The following is a 22,681-nucleotide window of genomic DNA, read 5'->3' as shown; positions in this document are numbered from 1 at the left end:
TTGAGTGGGTTGGGCTTATCAGCCCCCTGCACACATTTCCCCACCTGGTACACGATATACAGGTACATCATGTTTTGGGAAGAGGTTAATAGACTGTAAACACATGAAAGAGTAATTCTGACCAGAGTGCTCCTTAACCCCTTCACGTCAGTAATGCGTAGCTATACGTTCATATTACACATACCCCGTGTATAGGAATGTATATCTATGTTCCTGACTTCAGGGGCTGACTGTGTGCGGGACCACTGCATTGAGAGCGGTCCCGCACACATCAGTGCCCGGGGAGCTGAGGGTAATGAGAGGCATCTGCGATCTCGCAGCTGCCTGTCATTAACTCCTTAAACAGTGTGATCTCTGCATTTAAGGTACTCAGTCATAGGCAGCCATGCTGCGAAGGTCCCGATCGCTTGTTCCGACAGGTGGGGGTAATCCACTTACCTCCGTCCTGTCAGATGGGCGATCTATGTATAGAGTCTGCTCTCAGGCAGGCTCTATGCATGGATCGCGGATAACACTGATCTATGCTATGGCATAGCATAGATCAGTATATGCAACCTAATGATTGCATGTTTTACAGTTGAAAAAAAGTGTAATTTTTTTAAGTATTAAAAAACCTTTATAAATCCCCCTTCCAATAAAAATTTAAAGTACCCCTTTGCCCATAGTAAAAAAAAATAATATAAATATATTAAAAAAATTAAACATTGTATATCGTAGCGTGCGGAATTGTCCGATCTATTAAAATATCACATTATTGTTCCTGCGCGGTGAATGGCGCAAACGAAAAAAATAAAAACTACAAGATTGTTTATTTTTAAATTATACATGAGGAAAAAAATAATAAAAGGCAAAATTTTTCTGTTACACCAATATATTTAATGACGCAGAAAATGACACCCCTACTAGCCCTGTAGGTGGAAAAATAAAAGCGGTATGGCTCTTAGAAGGCGGATAGGAACATTGCATTAATTTGACCTGTGCATCCTGGCATCAATGGGCTCTGTCTTGAAGGGGTTAAAGGGGAACGCTAGTGATCCCATTAAAAAAATGCACAAAAAACGTATAGGTACACTCTTAATTGTTTGACACCTTTTCTTCTTGTCTACGCTGCTCCTAGCCCCAGATTGAAGCTTTTACAAATTATCCCAGTATTAAATCATGGCACCCACCTCGGAAACTACATCTCCCAGCATGCTTTGCACATTAGATCCAACTGCCAGGTACTGAACCCTGTCTTGTAGTATCTTCCCCTCACAAACAAGCTTAGGGTGAAGATTGACCAAGGATAAATCTTAACCGGAGTTCCCCTTTAATTACCAGCGGCCTATTTCTAGGTTTATTGGCTCTTAGCATCTTAGGATGTATGAGACAGCCTAGCTGACGTTAGCCAGTAGGAGACACAATGAATACGTGTGCTGGACTTGTTCCCCAGGTTTGACTGTAAAGGAATAGAAATGAGCGAATACTATTCGAGTAGTACGCTATTCGAGTTATTCGACCGCGGTCAAATATTCGTGCTAAAACGCAGTAAAAATTTGAGTCTCCCTCCCACATCCCCTGGCGCTTTTTTTCAACCAATAAACATGCAGGGGGTGGGGACAGGCACTAGGAGTAGGCAGGGCCCTATTACACAGTAACGATAATCGGCCGGATCGGCCCCATTTGGCCTGATTCGGCCGATTATCGTTTGGTGAAATGAGAGAACGATCAGCCGATGATCGTGTCATCGGCTGACCGTTCATTTAGGGCCAGACCTAAAATCATCGTTTCCCCACCGCGCATCGCTACGGTTGAATAGCGGTGCGCGGCAGACGACCGACGATTTGACAAGCAGCAACATACATTACCTGTCCAGGCTTCTTCTCTGCGCTGTCTTCTTCCCCGGGTCCCCGCGCGCTCTATCTTTAGAATGGCCGGTCAGCTGACGGCGCGCTCAGCCAATCACAGGCCGGGACCGCCGCGGCCTGTGATTGGCTGAGTGTGGCCTGTCAGCTGACCAGCCATTCTGAAGATTTCAAGCCCTTGTCATGATCTCAATACTCGCACCTTGAGATAATGTTGACAAAAAGGGGCCACCCTGTTGTTTCCCTATTTATGTTCCAATACTCGCAACTGAGTGGGACTTAAGGGGATATCTATCAGGGTGGGGTGGTGCTCTCCCCATCATGGAGGCACCCCGTGGCAACAGGCTAGAGATATCTGGCTATCCCGTGTTTTAAGACTCGCAACCGAGACTCCACGGACTCTTGTTTTGCACATTATACAAAGCGGTTATATTGTGTTTAGAGTCTATAGTTGATAATCTGTGATAGTGGCGTAATACTGAAAGTGGATATATATATGCAGTATATTCATGTGTCCAATTCATATCACTGGCTGTGCAACATATAACTCTGCAAACAATTGTATTTCACAAGTGTACTGAATAAACAAGAAACAAACATACGCTAATATTACGCACCACCTAATACGTAGGCAAGTACCGCTAGACCAAAAGGTACACTTCTACTTTACGTTCATGTACCCAGGCATGCTTCCCCTGCTGTCCCATATGCATTCCAGAGGTGTTGGCATCATTTTCTCAGGTTTCATTGGGCACTTGGTGACCTTCTAGGGGTCGAATCTTAATTTCCAAGTCCCAATGATTTTTCTCCCATAGACTTATGGGATTTGATATTCGATCAAATAGTCGAATATCGGGAGCTATTCGAATCGAATCAAATATTTCACTATTCGCTCATCTCTATAAAGGAAGTATTGCTGGATTTGCACTTTCCATAAGCAGCAAGAATTTGAATAGTTTTCTAAGCTACAACTTGTATGCAAGTTCATATACAGGTCTGTACATACCCCAAGATCTCTCCATAAATCCTCCGGGTAGTTTCACATGTAACGGTTCCGCAGTGGATTTCACGCTGCAAGTTTGCAGTGAAATCCGCTGCGGATCCTGGTAGTGTTAAATGGGTCACATACCCGCAGCAGAATTTTCATTCAGCTGCCAGTATGTGATCTGCCCCCTTTAACCCTCCGCAGTCCTTGGCCCGGAGCATACATTACCTGCTCTGCACCGCAGCTGTATGTGAGGCTCCTGGCTCCCCTTGCTCCCCATCAGCCAATTAGTGCTGCCGTGCACTGATTGGCTGATGGGGAGCCAGGAGCCTCACACACAAATGTGGCACCGAGCAAGTGATGTATGCTCTGGCCCGGGGGGTGCGGAGGGTTAAAGGGGGCGGATCACATACTGGCAGCGGAATGAAAATTCTGCTACGGGTATGTGACCCATTCAACTTCACACTACCAGGATCCGCAGCGGATTTCGCTGCAAACTCGCAGCTTGAAATCTGCTGTGGAACAGTTACATGTGAAACTTTCCTTAGAATATGTTAATAAGTACTGAGGACCCTCTACAAGGTTAGCACATGTATTTCTGTTGTGGATGCGCAGTTTGTATAAGTTAGTTCCATTTTAGTGGGACGCTAAACCCCACTTACACTGGAGGCAGAATCTTTTTGCAACCTGAAAGGAATGTTTGAAATGATTTCGCTTAACATGGCCCAGGCTGTGCAGAGCAGCTGACAAGTGTGCCACAGTTAAAGCTTATACTCTAAACCTGATTTTAATGCCATTTTCTGACCATACACATTTATTGCATTATGTGACCACCATGTTAGCTATTGGAATCACTTTTGCTTGTTTATTCAGCACAGTAGTGACTGTGTAGGAATGTATTCTTAGCATGTCAGATGGCATTGTTTAGTCAGTTAAAACAATTGCCACGCAACTTTCATCCATCCATTTTCATGCAACTTGTACTCAGGGCTGTGGAGTCGGAGTTGTAATTAGTTTTGACTGGAGATTGAGTCGGTACATTTTTTCTGACTCAAACTCCAGCCAAAACTAGTTACAACTCCGACTCCAGCTTTTAAAAAAAAAATCTTAGAACAATTTAAAATTGAGTTTTGATATGAATTTTAGAAGTTTTGGTCATTAATATATATTAGGAGCAACATTCTACTAGGACACTGGCCCTATTACATAATGGTGGTCATGGAAAAGTTGTCGGTCACTATTTGGCAGTTTGTTTCTGAGCTGGAAGAGTCCATTGTGTGTGTGTGTGTGTGTGTGTGTGTGTGTGTGTGTGTGTGCGGGGGGGGGGGGGGGGGGGTCGGGGGAGAGATCTGTGCTTTTCTCTTCCTGGATGCTGGATGACTGTATATGAGCAGCAGTGATATCCTGTGTAATATAGAGGAGTAGAAGACATAAGTAGTATAGCAGTAACCTCTGTTTTCAGTGTTCTATGGCTGCAGTTGTGTATGTGTACGCCATGGCTGCAGCAGGCTGTGTGTGTGTGCGCGCTATGGCGTGCCCCCACACCCACAGTGACCTCTCTATATCACTATGTGTGACCCCCCTCTATATCACTATGACTGACCTCTATATTACAGGTATCTGGCATTGTTAGCAGTGTTTCTTTAAGTTTGGAGAATATTTAGTTAGAAACATAGTAGTTTGTCAGCAGGAAAAGACCACCTGCTCCATCTAGTCTAGTTGTGAGTAGTTCAGGACATGGGGGCTGGAGACTGGCTGCATCCACTGCACACACAGGAGAATCTGCTTTATATCTTTCCTTATTCCTTCAGAAGTCGCCCCAGGATCATGTAGGACATTAGGGAGAAGCTGCTGAGCCAGTGTGATAAATAACTCCCCTGGTATCTGACTGGCCATTATAAAGGAGTCTGAGTCGGTCCTGATAAAATTCAGGAGTCGGCGTTTAAGTCGGAGCTGTGGCTTACCAACTCCACAGCCCTGTTTGTATTTTCATCCATCCATTCTTCCATCTTACTATCCAATGCTTTGTCACACAGATTCATACCTGACCTTCTGCAACACAGGGAGGTTAAATGCAGAAAGTTCCATAGGGTACTGTACTCTTATTTGGAGCAGAGAGATGGAAGTATATGAATAGGAGATGGGTTGGGAGGGGGCTGTAACTCCTATAAACTGTGATAGAGGTTGATGGCATTAAATGTAATCTGTGGCCATTTATCGAGGCAAGGCCTATTTACGAAAAATTGCTAAATATTAGTTACCTAATGGATCCCTTTTGTAGGCAGGTGCTATTTGGGTGATAGACAAGAATAAGGGGTGGGATTCCATGCTGTTGCAGTCCTCCCCATGGACCCATTGTCTTAAATTGGATCTGTAAAACCTTCTGCTTTTTTTTTATTTTATGGCACATTGTCTGCAATGGATGTGATTGTGTGGAGTATAAATGTTTGCATCTTAATGTGTTGACAAAGTTCTATTTTTGTACTTGCAGCAACCTCTTTTGGAGAGTAAGCTTAAAGCATTTAGCATTGGGAAAATGAGTGCTGCAAAGAGAACACTAAGCAAGAAAGAGCAAGAGGAGCTGAAAAAGAAGGTAAGACACCTCTAACAGGTCTTGGGGGTATTGTATTTTCTGCAAGGGAATGGTGTAACACTTCATAGTAAATAATAACAATAATAATATTGACATGCTGCTCACTGCTGAGGTACCCACCAGTTAGGAGAACCAGCCGGAAACACTGGATGAAGATACCTATGAACCAGGGAGTAAAATGTGCTGCTGCATACTTCTCCCAGCTTGTTCTTCTAATCGGTGGGGCCTCAGCAGTGAGACTGATCAAATCTGTGACAAAGTAGAAATCTCCTTGTCTTCTGCTCTTAAAGGGCTAGTGCGGCGGTAAAGAATTATTCAAAGAATAACACACGTTACAAAGTTCTACAACTTTGTAATGTATGTTATGTCTGTGAATGGCCCCCTTCCCCGTGTCCCACCACCCCCACCCATGTACCCAGAAGTGTGGTGCGCTATACATACCTGTCACGTGCCGACTCTTCTCCGATCTTCAGTCATTGAAGTCATCTTCGGACGGCCGGGCCGAATCCCTCCGCCCGTCCTGATTGCCGGCTGCCCTCTGCCGCGTCATCGGCTGCTCAGCCGCGATTGGCTGAGCACAGTTTGGCTCAGCCAATTACGGCTGAGCAGCTGATGACGTGGCAGAGGGGGGCCGGCACTCAGAACGGTCGGAGGTATTCGGCCTGGCCGTCCGAAGATGACTTCACTGACTGAAGATCGGAGACGAGTCGGCACGTGCCAGGTATGCATAGCGCACCACACTTCCGGGTGCAGGGGTGGGGGTGGTGGGACACGGGGAAGGGGGCCATTCACAGACATAACACACATTACAAAGTTGTATAACTTTGTAATGTGTGTTATTCTGTGAATAATTCTTTACCGCCGCACTACCCATTTAAACCTTTTTTTGTCACTTACACGCTGCAGTACATAAAGGTTTAAGTAGGAGGATACTGAGGCCAGCCCAATTTCGTTCCTGCATCTGTGTAAATAACCATAGGGGTTCCTAATGGGCCCTTACAGGTAAATACAGTGGACTGACAGAGCATGCAGCCATTGGCTCTCTGCCCTGCCAGTCACTCTTGTGCCTGCAGGCAGAATTCTGCCTCCGGCCACAGGAGGCTGTTGTCTCCTCCAGCTCTCAGGCACAGTGGCAGTGCTTAAAGTGACACTGTCACCCCCTTTGTGCATTCTGACATCTCTACACAGGTGGTGTAAATTTTGCGTTTTTCATACCTTATTTCATATGATACGTCATGGTGTTTGTTCAAGTAAAGTGTCCTTTTATCAACTGCAGGTTGTATTAAGTGGGCGTGGCCTCTCGGTATCAGCACCACTTAGCCCCGCCTCCTTGATGTCCATTGGTTGGCCGACGTGAAGGGGGTGGGGTCTAGACCTTTTGGACAGCCTGTTCCAATGGCCGGCGAGGGGACGGGGCCAACTGTGATGTTATGGGCGGGGCTAAGTGGTGTTAATGTCACGAGGCCCCGCCCACTTAACACAATCTGCAGTTGATAAAAGATGACTTTTTACTTGAACAAGCACCATGGCGTATGATATAAAATAAGGTATCAAAACCGCTAAATTGACCCTTTACACCTGTGTAGAGATGTCAGAATGCACAAAGGAGGTGACAGTGTCACTTTAAAGGAAGAGAAGTTGAGGGACTGTCCAGAAGCCAGGTGGGTATGTGTGTGTTTATTTTTTTTACAAAGGCGACAATTCTTACAGGTGGGAGGATGCTCACAGTGTGGGAATTACCTACAGGGGAGGATGTTTATTGCTGGGGGGATTAACCACAAAGAAAGCAAGGGGGTACCCTAAGGCTGCATTCCACATCCATGCTCCATGCAGAACACATGAACGTGTGAATGCGGCCTTAAAGAGGAGTACAATTTATTGGGTGGGGAAGGCTAACTACTAGGAGGACCACCAACCTGGAGGATATGTATATGGGGAATTCTACTGCCTAAAACACATTTAAAATAGTATCTGAGGTGCCTGCACGGAAAGAAATATTATATTCACTAAACAAAACAAAAAAAAAAGAAAAATCAAGATTTAAATCGTGAATTGCCCATAATGTTAAATTGAGATTATATTTTTTGTGTGGCCATACCGCCCAGCCCTTACTGGCATGTATTTGCCAAGAGGCCAAAATGACACACTTTTGCTTCTGTCAGATGAATAAATGTGCTTGAGGTAAGCATCTCCGCGTATACTGACACATGCAACAAATATGATTGAAGACAGATTAGGTTTCTGACCCATAATGCCAGTCAGTACACGTGATGATTCAGCAGGTTTTTTTGTGTTGTAATAAATCACTTCCTTACTCCCAGGAGCAAGGTGTGCTAAAACTGATCGTGAGGGTCTGACTGCTAGGACATCCACAAGGCTTTGATTAAAGAGGCTGCTGCACCTTCAGTTTTTTAGCTCTATATGTATTATAGCATTGCTAAGTGACCCCACACTGATCAGTTTTGTCATATCCTTTAGTTTTCCATGGGGTACAGGGGTATTCCCATCAGAAGTTATGTGGATAGGGTATAACTAAGAGATTTTGGGGGGGGGGGGGAATCTGACTGCTGGGGACCCCTTCATCTTCAGTGTGGGGGCATCAAAGTCCCTGATGAATGGAGCTGCAGGCTGCACATGTGTGCTGCTGCTTAATTTGTTTTCTACTAAGGCTGCATTCCCACGTTCCGTGATCCTGACTGATCACGGTCGTGGAATGCATGTACCGGAGTCCCCCCGCGCCCGGACAGCATCTGTAATTAGATGCTGGGAGCGGGGGAGACTGTATTCATAAGTGCCGTGCTGTAATGAATCAGCCGCGCGGTGCTGTTACTACAGCGCGGTGCTTATGAATACAGGTTCCGGTACATGCATTCCACGTCCGTGATCAGTCAGGATCACGGAACGTGGGAATGCAGCCTTAGACACCAAAGTGAGGAAAGCTGCATTTTATACACTTGTACTCAAGATGTCCCAATTCTCCTAGCTTTCTTTCGTGGCCCTCCAGACAAAGAGAAACCCTATTTCCCACTATAAAAAAAAATCAGTCCCTGCTGTCCCTATAATGATGTATCATTGTGTTTATAACCTATAGAAGGACAACCTATTACCACGTTATTTGATTTGAACATTAAGGTACAGTGGTTTCTCTTTATATTACACAGGAAGATGAAAAAGCTGCCGCAGAGATTTATGAGGAATTCCTTGCTGCATTTGAAGGAGGCGATGCCAGCAAAGTAAAAACATTTGTCAGGGGGGGCGTTGTCAATCCCACAAAAGGTATGTGCGTGTCATGAGACCAACACGCTATTGTATCCTCAACATACATAATTGCATATTGAAGTCTGATTAGACAGTACAGCAACATACACTGTACAGAATGGTTGCAGCCCTAAAACAACATGCTTTGTTTAGGCCCTTCCATGCCTTTGGGACCAGCTTTTGGACAGCCTGGGGTCTTTAAATGTTGGGTCAGTTAAGGTAGAACCCTGCAAGACATTTCTAAATGAGTGTAACTGTACAAAAACCATGCAGCAACAGGAGAACTTTCTGTAGCATTTTACCATGTCTACCTCATCACTATATGTGGTGTGTAGTTCAATAAGCAGGGTTACCAGGCAATGGGGTAGCTTCAGAGTCTTGAAGCCAGATATAGTCTTAAGCAGTGTTTCTTAACCTGCAGTATGCGTACTTCAGAGGTGTTTAAAAAAAAAAAAAAAAAGCTTTTGGCGCTGGGACGTTACTAGCATTCAGCAATGTTCTGACGCCAATCACCACCACTCCTGACTCCACTCACCTTCTTTTCACCAGCAGCAGGAAAACGAAAGGAGAGCAGGCGCATGGCTTCAGGAGTCTCACGGATTATTAAAAATGGCTACAGGGGGAATTATTACTAGGGAAGAGGGATTTATTATTGGTGAAGGGGGCATTATTATTTTACATTACTTATGCATTATTACTGGGTCCTACAGATCAGTCCCAATGTATAGTAAATACTCCTCTCTTATATTTCAGAAGAACATGATTTGGATGAAAAGAAGGGCAAGTTGTATAAGCCTTCCTCACGGTTTTCTGAGCCCAAACCTCAGCAAGCACCTATTGAAAGACCACCCCCTCAGATTATACCCATGGAACCTAAGAAACCAGTAAGAAATAAAAATGTCTTACCAATGGCTGTGTTTTTATGGGAAAGTAAATCTATTTCAAATGTTCTTGTTTAACCCATCCCTTTCACTGCCAAGACCATTTTTACATTTTACACAGTGGAGAAAAAAAGAAAACTCGCAATTGCGTTATAAAATCGTATACTTTGATCTACACTCACCGGCCACTTTATTAGGTACACCTGTCCAACTGCACGTTACCACTTAATTTCTAATCAGCCAATCACATGGCGGCAACTCAGTGCATTTAGGCATGTAGACATGGTCAAGACAATCTCCTGCAGTTCAAACCGAGCATCAGTATGGGGAAGAAAGGTGATTTGAGTGCCTTTGAACGTGGCATGGTTGTTGGTGCCAGAAGGGCTGGTCTGAGTATTTCAGAAACTGCTGATCTACTGGGATTTTCACGCACAACCATCTCTAGGGTTTACAGAGAATGGTCCGAAAAAGAATAAAAACATCCAGTGAGCGGCAGTTCTGTGGGCGGAAATGCCTTGTTGAGGTCAGAGGAGAATGGGCAGACTGGCTCGAGCTGATAGAAAGGCAACAGTGACTCAAATAGCCAACCGTTACAACCAAGGTAGGCAGAAGAGCATCTCTGAACGCACAGTACGTCCAACTTTGAGGCAGATGGGCTACAGCAGCAGAAGACCACACCGGGTGCCACTCCTTTCAGCTAAGAACAGGAAACTGAGGCTACAATTTGCACAAGCTCATCGAAATTGGACAGTAGAAGATTGGAAAAACGTTGCCTGGTCTGATGAGTCTCGATTTCTGCTGCGACATTCGGATGGTAGGGTCAGAATTTGGCGTCAACAACATGAAAGCATGGATCCATCCTGCCTTGTATCAACGGTTCAGGCTGGTGGTGGTGGTGTCATGGTGTGGGGAATATTTTCTTGGCACTCTTTGGGCCCCTTGGTACCAATTGAGCATCGTTGCAACGCCACAGCCTACCTGAGTATTGTTGCTGACCATGTCCATCCCTTTATGACCACAATGTACCCAACATCTGATGGCTACTTTCAGCAGGATAATGCGCCATCTCATAAAGCAAGAATCATCTCAGACTGGTTTCTTGAACATGACAATGAGTTCACTGTACTCCAATGGCCTCCACAGTCACCAGATCTCAATCCAATAGAGCATCTTTGGGATGTGGTGGAACGGGAGATGCGCATCATGGATGTGCAGCCGACAAATCTGCGGCAACTGTGTGATGCCATCATGTCAATATGGACCAAAATCTCTGAGGAAGCTTCCAGCACCTTGTTGTATCTATGCCACCAAGAATTGAGGCAGTTCTGAAGGCAAAAGGGGGTCCAACCCGTTACTAGCATGGTGTACCTAATAAAGTGGCCAGTGAGTGTATATCTAGACACTGGGACATTGTGGAAAGGTGAATCTAGTACCTTACAATCAGGAGTGTCTTCATGCAGTTTTCTAGCAGAGTACAATATATACATAAAACTTCTGTGGATACAGATCTGACCCAATCACATGTCACAAACAATAAAAGTATAAGTTCAGAGTTCCCGCATATTGATTATTTCCTTGTATATAATGTCACATACTAGAATAAAATAGAGAAAAAAAAAATCTATCAGCGAAATGCAAGTTTGAGCCTCATATTTTAAGTGTACCTGTCATTATAAAAAAAGTTAACACCTAAGTTACAGTGGTTGATGCACGCAGGAAAGTCCACAATCCCAGTCCAAGCTTTATTATAACATCTGGTACAAGAAATTCAACGTTTTGACTGTCAAAGGTCTTGAGAAAAATTGAATGTTATAATAAAGTTTGGACTTTGCTGATATCTTGGATGCTGTGAGAGTCTTCCATCTCTACATGTCATAGAACCAGACCAATCAAAACTTTTGACATGTCTCTGATTGTTCAGACCTGTAACGATTGGGAGAACAAGCAGAAGAGAACGTGCTCTAGTAGAGAAAGAGTCAAGCTCATAATGTAAGTTTTGTAATGTAAGACTACACGCTTTAGCACTGTTCTCTTCCCATCGGTTCTAGTCTGATCAATCAGACCTGGGACGGTCAAAACTTTTTACATGTCAATTTTTTTTTTTTATAATGACAGCTACATGTTAAAATAATTAGGAATGTGATAGCATGAAGAAAAGCTTCTGTATGCCCCCATACAGAGTCACAAAGAAATATTTACATTGCGCTCCAAGTACAAGTGATTGCTTTGTGCCAAATGTTACATACAGAATATTAAATGATTAGTGTAATTGAAAAACAAACAACGGTTGGCATCTCATTGCTGAGAACCCATGATCTTTAGATATAACTGAGAGAAGCACTCAGCTGTGTACTTCTCCATGGTATATATATCGATTGGTGGTACCTCAGCACTGAGGGCCTAGTTGATGGCAATTTTTGACTGCATCACTTGTCACGGATTCACTTATAGTGAATGTGTCATTCCCATATTTGCATAGGAACAAATCAGTGATTAGCACAATGCAACTTCAGGATAATTGTCATACCTTTCCAATAGCGGTGACTTAATAACTCAGAAAAATGTACTTTGATGCAAGCAAAAAACTAAAACATGGACTAGGATCTCTGCCCTAGAGCTGCTCTGCCTCTGTGCTCAAAACCTCCACCCTCCTGCACTTTTGTCAACATCTGCATATACAGTTCATTCACATTGCAGCACAGGCACATTGAGGTTAATGGCTACCCCAGCAGACATGCTCTGCATTCTATACAAGAAGAAACCCCTCTGCCAGCTTTCAGTCTACATGTGCCTATACAGTGAGTTTCTTAAGTCTCTGCCCTTCGCTAATATATACCTAGTACTTAGTTGCACCCTTTTTGAGAAATTGTGAAGAAAGCAATTGCTGGCCACCCTCTCCAATTGCTTAAAGTGTCATTGCCGTTTAAATTTTATTTGCAGAAATCGATAGTCCAGGCGATTTTAAGAAACTTTGTAATTGGGTTTATTAGCTGAAAAATGCATTTTTATCATGAAAAAGCAGTTTGAAGCTCTCCGCCCTGTCTTCATGGTTCTCTTATGAAAAGGGGAAGGGGAAGGGGTTGAGGGAGATGAGGCACCAAAACAGGACAACAAAGAGCTCATTTACAGCTACATCACCAGGGTATCTCCTCTGACGTCAGCACTAGGAATGAGCGGACCGTCAGGCTTTTGGTCCGACTGCATCGGCGCTCTATTATCATGCATTTGATCCCGGCCGCATAGTTGCGATCCCGCTAATATGCGGCCAGGATATTCCAGGACCAAAAGTCCGAGCAGTTCGCTCATCTCTAGTCAGCATTGACCTCTCTCACCTCTGAATACCGGCTTTCACACAGGTCCCGCTGTGTAATCCTTAGTTCTCTGCTGGCGACTAATCTCCCTCCTCCCCCTCCCCTCTCCATAGGTTACACAGGGCTCGACTGATGTAAGAGTCGAGATTTCCTGATAATGAGCAGCTAATGAGAGAGAGGGGGGGGGGGTCCCTGGGGAAAGTTAAAGATTTGGGCTCTAAATTTACCCTGTCTTATCAGTGAAAAGACGTTTGCAGGGTTTTATTTTTTGAGACTGCTCTTTCTCTATTCATGCACTGATGGTGTAAATGGATAATCTCCTAAATCTTAAATAACAGAAATATTAATTTTTAATAGCCTTTAAAGAAAGGAGAGAAGGAGAAGAAAAAAAGCAATTTGGAACTTTTCAAAGAAGAACTCAAGCAGTAAGTATATCTTTGTTTCTAGTGTACAGTGACATTCTCTTAATTCTGGCTTCTCATACACCAGCACAGAATTGCAATATCAGTGCTAAATTAAAAACAAAAACTGATCAGTTAGAAAATTCCTTTGATCAAAGATGTGAGCACATATTTTGTATTAACCCCTTAAAGGGAACCTGTCACTCCCCGTGCCGGGGTGACAGGCTCCCAACCCCCCGTTAGAGCCCCCTATACTCACCTAATCCCGCCGGGTCCCGCTTCTGGAGGTGGTCGGGTGATGAAGATCTCAGCCGCTGCAGCCCGGCACGTGCACTGAGAGATGAGTCCAACGCTCATAAAGAATGACGGAGCGCTGGACTCTCCTGTCATTCTCTATGGGTGTTGGACTCATCTCTCAGCGCGCGCGCCGGGCTGCAGCGGCTGAGATCTCCGTCACCCGACCACCTTCAGAAGCGGGACCCGGCGGGATTAGGTGAGTATAGGGGGCTCTAAATGGGGGTCGGGAGCCTGTCACTCCGGCACGGGGGGTGACAGGTTCCCTTTAGGGGTGTACTTTAACGTCATGGGAGCTTGTGACTTAAGGACCCATGACGTACATGTACCTCATTAATAAGCCCAGCGGCTTTATGAAGCAAGCTCGGGAGACAACAGTAATATACCACAACAGAAGTAACAGTGTAGCATACAACAGGAGGAAATGTACAGCTGTGTTTTTTTGCAAGGTTTTTTTTACACTTAACAAATGGTGCTTATGTTTAGTTTTATAATTCTAAATTTTGTTTTTACAATCTGAGTGACTGACTTGTGTTCTTACCTGATTTGTTCTTCCTTTTTAGAATTCAGGAAGAGAGGGATGAACGGCACAAAACAAAAGGCAGAATGAGCAGATTCGAACCTCCGCAAACAGACGGTGAAGGACAGAGGCGCCCAAGTAAGGAAAAAATTATTCTCTTGGTCCTAGTTCTCAAGTTTGGTCTCAAGTTCTTATAGGTCCCAGTTATTTTCCAAAAGTATACCTAAAATAGAATCTACTTTTTGTGTGAATATAATGAGCTAAATTGCATATAGTTGTGAGTTTAGCTGACAGATTCCAGCCTTGTAATTTCAAGCCCATAGTATATACTTTTATATTTTTATCACTTAAAGGGGTTTTCCCACATACAGTATTTAAGCAGGTTTGGGAGGGGACTGCGAAAACCATACTTGCTTTCCTCATCTCCACCTTGCCTCTCTAACAGAGCACTACTTACTGGTGTGCTTTACTTCTAGTTAGTTAGGCTAGATTCCCACTACGTTTTTGCAATCCATTTTTGAAAAAAAAAACCAAAAACAAATGAAAAACGAATTGCAAAAAACAGATGCAACTGTGTGCATCCGGTTTTCCATTGACTTTCTCTCTCTCTCTATATATATATATATATATATATATATATATATATATATATATATATATAAAAAATAACGGATCCGTTAAATGGATTGCAAAAACGTAGTGTGAACCCAGCTTATGTACTTAGCACAAGACCTGTCAACCAGTCAGCAGCTGAAGCAAGGCAAGGGGGGGGGTAGTAATTAGGGTAATTATGGTTTCCCTACCCTCTCCCTAGCTGCTCAAACACCGTTTTATAAAAATAAAAACAGCAACAATGGGAGCTTTCAATTGATAACTTTATTAGCTGATTGGGCATTGATATCATATTGATGGTCATATTCATATTGATCTTAAAGTGAATGTGTTGCCTAGGTTTTTTTTTACTGAAATGCAAAAACATCTTTGCTAACACTCTGAGACAGGTGATAAGGGAGGTCACATGCATATATCACATGACCTATTCCTTACCTCCCATAGACAAAGTGGCACAGGTCCACAATGCCTACAAGAGGTGCAAGCGTCCATTAACGTGGGGAGTTTCCAAGGGACAGAACACTCTATTTGTTGTGTGTGTTAAAGGAGAATTCCTGGCTGGAAGATTATTATTATTTTTTTTTTAATAAGTGCCGGGGAGGGGGAGGATAAAAAGAAACATGCACTTCCCCGGCTGCAATGCTGGTGTAGGCATACTGCAGCTCCGGACTTCTGCCTGGACTTCTCCTTTTAAATAAAAAAAACAAAAACATTACCTGCTATAAATCTAAATTTGGTCTTTTTTTGTATTTTAACAGTGGATCCTCAGTCAAGAAGAAACAGAGCTTCTGGTGGTAACCTTTTTAGTATATTAAATGTTTGCTTCTTTCCTCAAATTTCTTTTATATTAACATTTTTCTCTCTCTCTTTCTTACTCAGCTCTTGATGACTATGCCCCTGGATCTCATGATGTTGGGGATCCAAGCACAACTAATTTATATCTAGGAAACATTAATCCTCAGGTAATACTATTATGATCTATAACTTTTTTTTTACTGGATATGTTTCCTCTTTTGAAGTGTAGATGGGTTCATTGGTTTATTCCACAGATCACTTGGTGGTTTTCATATAATCAAATCCTAATGAAGTAAAAATAGGTCCTAGTAATATGCCAAAATGTTTGTGATGGCAAAACCCCTTTCCTGTCATAAGACCGACATGTTGATCGTGCGAGCACCCTGAAGGGTGGTTGGAAGTCAAGGCTATTTATTTCCAACCAGTCACATGCTCGATGGGAACTGTTACCAGAAAACCTTTGCTATATCAGTAATGTCAGAGTTTTTATCTGTCTTGCTATGAGTCATCAGACTGTGATCAGGGGAGTGAGTTGAAAAAGTCTGTGCCTGGCATGTTCTTTCCTGGCTCTGTCATGATCGAAAGACTTAATGTAAATTTATGGGACTGTCTTGCTCACCTAAACTAGTGGGGAGAGAGGGTTTCAAATCAAATGTGCACCTTTTCTCAGCCGTTCTAATCTGTAGCTGTCTGAATACTCAGACCCTGATTTTATATATATATATATATATATATATATATATAATGAAAAACCTTTTTGACTTCGTTGTCCAGGGGTTCTCTGCATAATTGTCCTGTTCCTGTTAGACTTCATAGTCTAGCAATTGCCTTTAGAGCTTTCAACGATGAATGCTTTATGTCCAAAAAGACATTGCTATGACTAGACATTAATATGTACAGGAAGTATTTTGGTGGCATGTACAAATATTACAGTATATTGCAGTTTAGAAAACCTGTTTATTATGTAAATCGATTAATTGTACAGATGAATGAAGAGATGCTGTGCCAGGAATTCGGGAGGTTTGGCCCGTTGGCTAGTGTAAAAATCATGTGGCCACGAACAGATGAGGAGAGAGCGCGAGAAAGGAACTGTGGTTTTGTTGCTTTCATGAACAGACGAGACGCAGAAAGAGCACTGAAAAACTTGAATGGTAATTTTTGTTGTATGTTGAAATAGATGTGTGTATTTCTGTCCCAAATTTAAAACGGCTGTTCTTTTGTAGTCTATATAGTAAACCTGAGAACAGTTTCTGAATACTTATACTGTGTTGCATGTCTCATTTATGAAATGGAGTTCTGTCATCTGGTGACTGGACAACTGCAGTGTCTCTATACCGACTATTCCGACTCTAGAAGCAGGCTGATTAGTTGATTATGGTAACTGCCTGTCTGTAGTTCACATTGGAACTCCTTGTCAGCCCACTGCATGGAAGTAGCAGTATCTATGTATATATGTATTAGCTAGGGGCGGATTAACTTTGCCATAGGCCCTGGGATGTTCCCTAAGCCTGGGGCCCCCCTACGCACTCTAACTATGGCAGCACTAACGTGGTGTTCATAGTACGGGATAAATAATGTCATGATGCCTTGATTTGTGCAAAATTGCGGTAAAAAAAAAAGCAGCACTTTTTTGCAAATTATGGCAGAACTGTAACCAGGAGACAATACTCTTAATGAAAGTAAAAGCCTTTTTGGGTGGCCATGGGCCCCCCAGGAGCTCAAGGCCCCGGGCTATGGACCTGTTGTAATCCGCTACTGGTGTTAGCATACAACTGTTAAAAGGGGTTGTGCAAAATGATCCAGTGAAGAGTTATTACATGTACTTACATGCTATGGTGCCACCTGGTGGTCCAAATAGAACAACTTGCACATCTACGTTTTGACCTGAGTTCTAGTGGAAACACGCTCGCTCTCCCCACAGCCAGGTCTCTGCATAGTAATCCTCTAGCCCAGCAAATTCTGTGTGTGACTCATATTATTAGAATAGGACCTGTGGGTGATGGCCAGCCACCCAGTATAAAGTGCGTCTGATGTTTGGACAGGAGATAACCTCTACAGTTATATACCCTCACTATTTGTTTTTTGGTCATTACAGGAAAAATGGTTATGTCCTTTGAAATGAAGCTAGGTTGGGGAAAAGCGGTGCCTATCCCTCCACACCCAGTCTATATTCCCCCATCTATGATGGAGCACACCCTTCCACCCCCACCATCTGGTCTGCCTTTTAATGCTCAGCCTAGAGAGCGCCTCAAGAATCCTAATGCTCCAATGTTACCACCACCGAAAAACAAGGAGGATTTTGAGAAGGTAATTGGCTTAGCAGAGTTTGCCTCACAATCAAAGGTTTTACTTTCATAGTTTACACATATACAGCAATATCATGTAGTCCTTCTGCTCAGCTGTTTCAAGTATATACACACGTGTTTGCAGGTTAGTACATCTTCCACCATAGTTGTTTCCCTTGCTTTTACAAAGCTAGTTCCCCTTATAATGTAAAAGTACATAAACTGGGTATTTTAAGCCTGGATAATGAACTGTCCCGTAGATTGTTTGAGAACATTGTTTAATGCTTTCTAGAAATGATGTAAACCCTGGGATATAATGGTTTGTTTATGGAATTAATTTTAGTATTCGGACACATACAGGGCTTGGTTAAAGTATTGTGTGTTTTTTTTTTATTGGCATTTTCCCTATGTTGTAATTTGTATTAGGATTTTGCATTTCTTATGCTATTTAACTTTAATATAAATTAGTAAGAAGAATATTATCTGAGACTATAATTGTAGCAGCATTCTCTTAGTATATAGCAGTGACTCTTTTTGGTTGGAGGGAGTGTGTTGAATCAATGCCACTCAATTGGCATCTCAATGTTTTTTGCCTGGCCAGTTCCGTTGAATTATTTAGTTTTTTGAACCAAATTTGTGCCACTTAACCAAGCTCTGTATGAAACCTCTTCCTGTATTATAATGTAGGACTCAATTTAGATATAAGCAGTTGAGTTTCTGTATTCTGTAATCCTTCAATAGTGTATAGGTTATTGCATAGTGTTTGTACCCCACGTTACCTTGCAATTTCCAGTGTAGTACCTATTTATTGCTTTAATGTGTTATGTCAGGACATTCCAACTATTACCCACTTCATAGGCACTTTCTTTGTATCTTGTTAGGCGTTTAGTGACGCTTTCACAAAGTGCCTACAGAAAGATTTACTAGATATTTAGTGTTTTTAAATGATTATGTATATTTTGCTTGTTTGTTAACAATACTCACATATTCTATGTTTATTATCTGATGTGACTTCATATACAGACTCTGTCGCAAGCCATAGTCAAAGTGGTTATCCCAACAGAAAGGTACATTTTTTTTCTTTATTATTACTGGTATGACTTAGAAAGTATCCCCTTCAGAACTACAAACAATTGGTTGGCTGTCTTGAGGGGCTGACTGGGGCTTCACTGAGCAACAGTTTAATTTCCTTAGCACTGACATATTCCACAGAACTGTACAAAGATTCTCATCACTCACTTTTGGCAGCAAGAATTATAGTCAGCAGCACCACTCTTGCTGTCAGAAATCCTGGAAACCCATATGAACACCATTAGCTCAAAATCACTTATTACATTTTTGTGGCAGTAGATCGTGGTGCAATTTTTTTAAGCCAAAGCCAGAAGTGGATTTAAATGAAGGGCTTATTTCTTTTTGTCTGCTGGGTTCACGTCTGGATTTGGGTTAAAAATCAAAGGCCGCTTTCACACATCTGTTTGTCCTGTCCACATTTGCAGATAGAGTAAGGACCCATTGTTTTTTATGACCACATATGCACATCTGTAGGTGTTACGGGTCTGTGTTTTGCCCCTGATCCACTTATTAAATGAATGGGTCAGCAGAAATGTGAACAATTACAGATGCACATCCATAGTCCTGTCCGTAGTTGCGGGCCCGATGCTACAAGCAGCACTATACACGTGTAAATCTGTCCTTAAAATCAGTAAGGCTTGTTTTGTGACAGGTTGTCATTGCTTCTGGTAAGGCCCTTTTACATCGGTTGATTATCGTTCATAAGTGTTCTTAGGAAACACTTTACCTAATAATCAGCCATGTAAAAGGGTCAGTGATCAGTTTGCTTGCACATCAGCCTATTAAATATTTTGTGTGGCCAGTAAAATAATTGTCAGCCGTGTAATCACAGTCTAAACAGGAATTGACTAGCGGCTAACCATACATTTATTGACCCCACAATTAATCATGCATTGTAAAGGCACTGCAAGCCAGTGCCAGTCACACTGATAGGCGCTCAATTGCAGTCGTACACAGCCACATATTGGGCCATCCTAAAAGGGCTCTTAGAAATGGCAGCCATGGTCGTCGGCAGACATCAGTATAAAGTGTAAGAAGACCTTAAAGTGGTTATCCAGCCCTACAAAAACATGGCCACTATCCCCACTACTGTTGTCTCCAGTTCAGGTGCGGTTTGCAATTAAGCTCCATTTACTTCAATGGAACTGAGTTTCAAAACCCCACCCAAACTGGAGACAACAGTAGGGGGAAAGTGGCCATGTTTTTGTAGCGCTGGATAACCCCCTTTAATTGGGCTCTGTTACATAGTTAAACCCCTGCAACACCATCCAGGCATTTGTTCTAAGAGAAAGACATCCCAAATCAGACTGAGCAAAGGGACAATCAGACCAGCACAGTTTGTTTAGAATGTGATAATTTAATTAACAAATAAAAAGTTAGTGATTCTGGAAAATCCATTTTATGCCTTATACCTATGGTACCATTGATTTCAGGTTAGAGGAACATACATTAAATCTCAATTTAAATATATTAAAAAAATAATGTCCCTGAAATCTTGTAGTTTTTCATCACAGGCAGGATTGCAATGATTGATAATACCTCTATTATAAAGGTAGATGCAGATTAGACAGGATCCACTGCTGACAATCTGATTGTGACAGGAATGCACATCTCAAACCACATGCCCACAACATTCTCCCATAAAAGTAAATAGGTTGCTTTCTGACTGACATTACATTATTACTACATATGTAGGAAAACCTGCTATAGGAAAATCTCAGGATGTGATGTTTACAACTTTAGAAAGATGGTTGACCCATTTTCATGACTTATAGAGAAATGCAAATCAGGGCTATATTAATACACCATGAAAATGATGGAAGTCTTTATTGGATTGCCATCATTTAACAACAAATATTGGCCGTTGTTTTATAACAACGGCTATTATATAAATAACGACCATTGTTATAAAACAGCAGCCTTTTTTTTTTTGCTAAATGACAGCCAGTAAAAACAGTGTATGAACATAGGCCAGTGGTATGTGAACATAGCCATGGTCAGAGGTAGATTAGTATAGGATGTACTCTTGCTCGGTGAAGTGCAGTCTTTTCTTCAAGATAAAAAAACAACCTTAATTACATTAAATGAATCAGACTTAAATTCACAAAGACTTTGACATTGGCCTTGGTGAGCAACACCACAGCTGAACTGTCTGCGGCAGCGGGGGACCAGGAAAGCATCAAGGGAAGGATTGGGAAAGTATTTTGACCAGACATTGGTACGATCAACTCCAATAAATGTGGTTGTTGTCATAATTAAAGCACCTACCTGTTGGCCAAAATGTAGTGTCTATTAATATTTACAGAACCACTCCTTTTTTCTTTTTTTTTTTTCTTTTTTTTTTTTTTTAATTAGTATCAACTTGTACTGCAATTTCCTCTTTTTAAAAGTGGTAGCCGCCTTAAAAGGCCTTTAGGTGTAGTTATTGATGTAGAGATCCAGGCTCCAGCATTAGACCCAACAGAAATTGCCACTTTTTTGTCACTGTATTGGTGCTCCATTGGAAATTTACCAGATTGAGTTGCACCAATGTGCTACATTGCCAGCGCCTTTTATACTTTAGTTATGTATTTGTTCTATTTTCCTTTTGATACACTTGTATAGTCTTAAATTTTTTAGTGGGTTTTTCTCACCCTGTTGTGGCTTTTTTATTTTGGATAAACTATTTGGGGAATTTTAGTTTAAATCCCTTATATAGTTTCAGGCATCTCAACCTTTAAAACAGTTTTAAAGAACAATATACATTTTAAATCACCATTCTTGTAAAGTAATGTGAATTTGTTCATTTTCATTAGCTACTAAGTATTCAGTTTCAAAGTGTCCATGTCATTAGCAAAAAATTTTTGACACATTGTCGAAACATGTCAAACATTTTAATGAGTCTGGGAGTGAGTAATCAGAAACCCTCCAATCTCTGAAATGAGCCAGTTGTGTAACGCCTGCTGTCATGGACCCTACATTGTGGAGCAGCCTACAACCGTGTAAAGGGGGCCTTAAAGGGGTATACCAGGATAAATTCACTTTTCCCTTATCTACAGTCTGGCCTCTGTTCCCTCCCGCGATCTTGGTATCGGACCCCGCCAGCTCTATTATAAATAGAGCCGTGGGTACCTGCGTAAATTTTCGTTCCTATGGAGCCGATGGAAAGAGCAGAGTACAGCGCTTGCTGTCTGACCCTTTTTGTTTTAGGATTGATAAGCTGCAGCCAGTGCTGATTATTATTATTATTACCCTCCCCATAGACAAAATAATCACTGATCTCAGGGAGACCAGCTAAAGACGACACTGTGGTTCACATTAAAGCCCTATTCCTGTGTTTCAAGACTCATTATTGAGGCTTCGCTGACTTTTCTTTTGCATAGAAAACATAGATATTCATGTTAATGTGTGTGGCCACCTTTAGTTTATTGAGCTCCTCTTGTGCAGTGAGCTGGGGAGTGAAATGCAAAAAGACATGCTTCACCCGACTCATTTTATGCATTGTTGGGGGTCTCAACATTCAGACCCAGACCAATCAAAAGGTTTGACATTTCAAAGTTTTTTTTCTTTTTTTGGCAAATGACAGAGACACTGTAAAGATAAAGTAGAGGCAGAAGCTAGTAAAGTAATGTTTAGGGTCAGATCATATTTTATGTCTGTATTCTCCTGTTTTGGTTTTATGTATTTTTTTTTTTTGTGCCAAAAATCGGTTTTACTGCAAATTGGAAGAAGTGGGAAAAGTTTCTTTCCTCTTTTCATTTGTAATCCACACTTATTGACGATAGCAAGTAAATTATGGCACATACAGGAGCTAATGTGGACCTGGAATATGCCTGTGTAAAGTAACCCTGA

At 42.2% G+C, this 22,681-nt stretch overlaps 1 protein-coding gene across 4 annotated transcripts in view; it reads left to right on the top strand.

The window, feature by feature from the left end:
• The window catches only part of U2SURP (U2 snRNP associated SURP domain containing), a 50,702-nt gene that overhangs the window by 7,019 nt on the left and 21,002 nt on the right, over positions 1-22,681 (top strand). For 2 of the 4 annotated variants that reach the window (XM_069975402.1, XM_069975400.1), the window contains exons 2-11: positions 5,321-5,422; positions 8,584-8,698; positions 9,434-9,564; positions 13,230-13,297; positions 14,131-14,225; positions 15,458-15,493; positions 15,579-15,661; positions 16,480-16,645; positions 17,590-17,801; positions 18,803-18,846. In XM_069975402.1, coding sequence (XP_069831503.1) covers positions 5,321-5,422; positions 8,584-8,698; positions 9,434-9,564; positions 13,230-13,297; positions 14,131-14,225; positions 15,458-15,493; positions 15,579-15,661; positions 16,480-16,645; positions 17,590-17,801; positions 18,803-18,846 — 1,052 coding nt within the window. Of the gene's footprint in view, positions 1-5,320; positions 5,423-8,583; positions 8,699-9,433; positions 9,565-13,229; positions 13,298-14,130; positions 14,226-15,457; positions 15,494-15,578; positions 15,662-16,479; positions 16,646-17,589; positions 17,802-18,802; positions 18,847-22,681 lie in introns of those variants that run through there. The other 2 variants (XM_069975401.1, XM_069975403.1) reach the window with 2 other exon arrangements.

Source organism: Dendropsophus ebraccatus, chromosome 6, assembly GCF_027789765.1.
Source record: "Dendropsophus ebraccatus isolate aDenEbr1 chromosome 6, aDenEbr1.pat, whole genome shotgun sequence".
Classification (NCBI taxonomy): Eukaryota; Metazoa; Chordata; class Amphibia; order Anura; family Hylidae; genus Dendropsophus; species Dendropsophus ebraccatus.
Note: the sequence above shows the minus strand (reverse complement) of the source record. Positions and strands in the feature narration are given on the sequence as shown.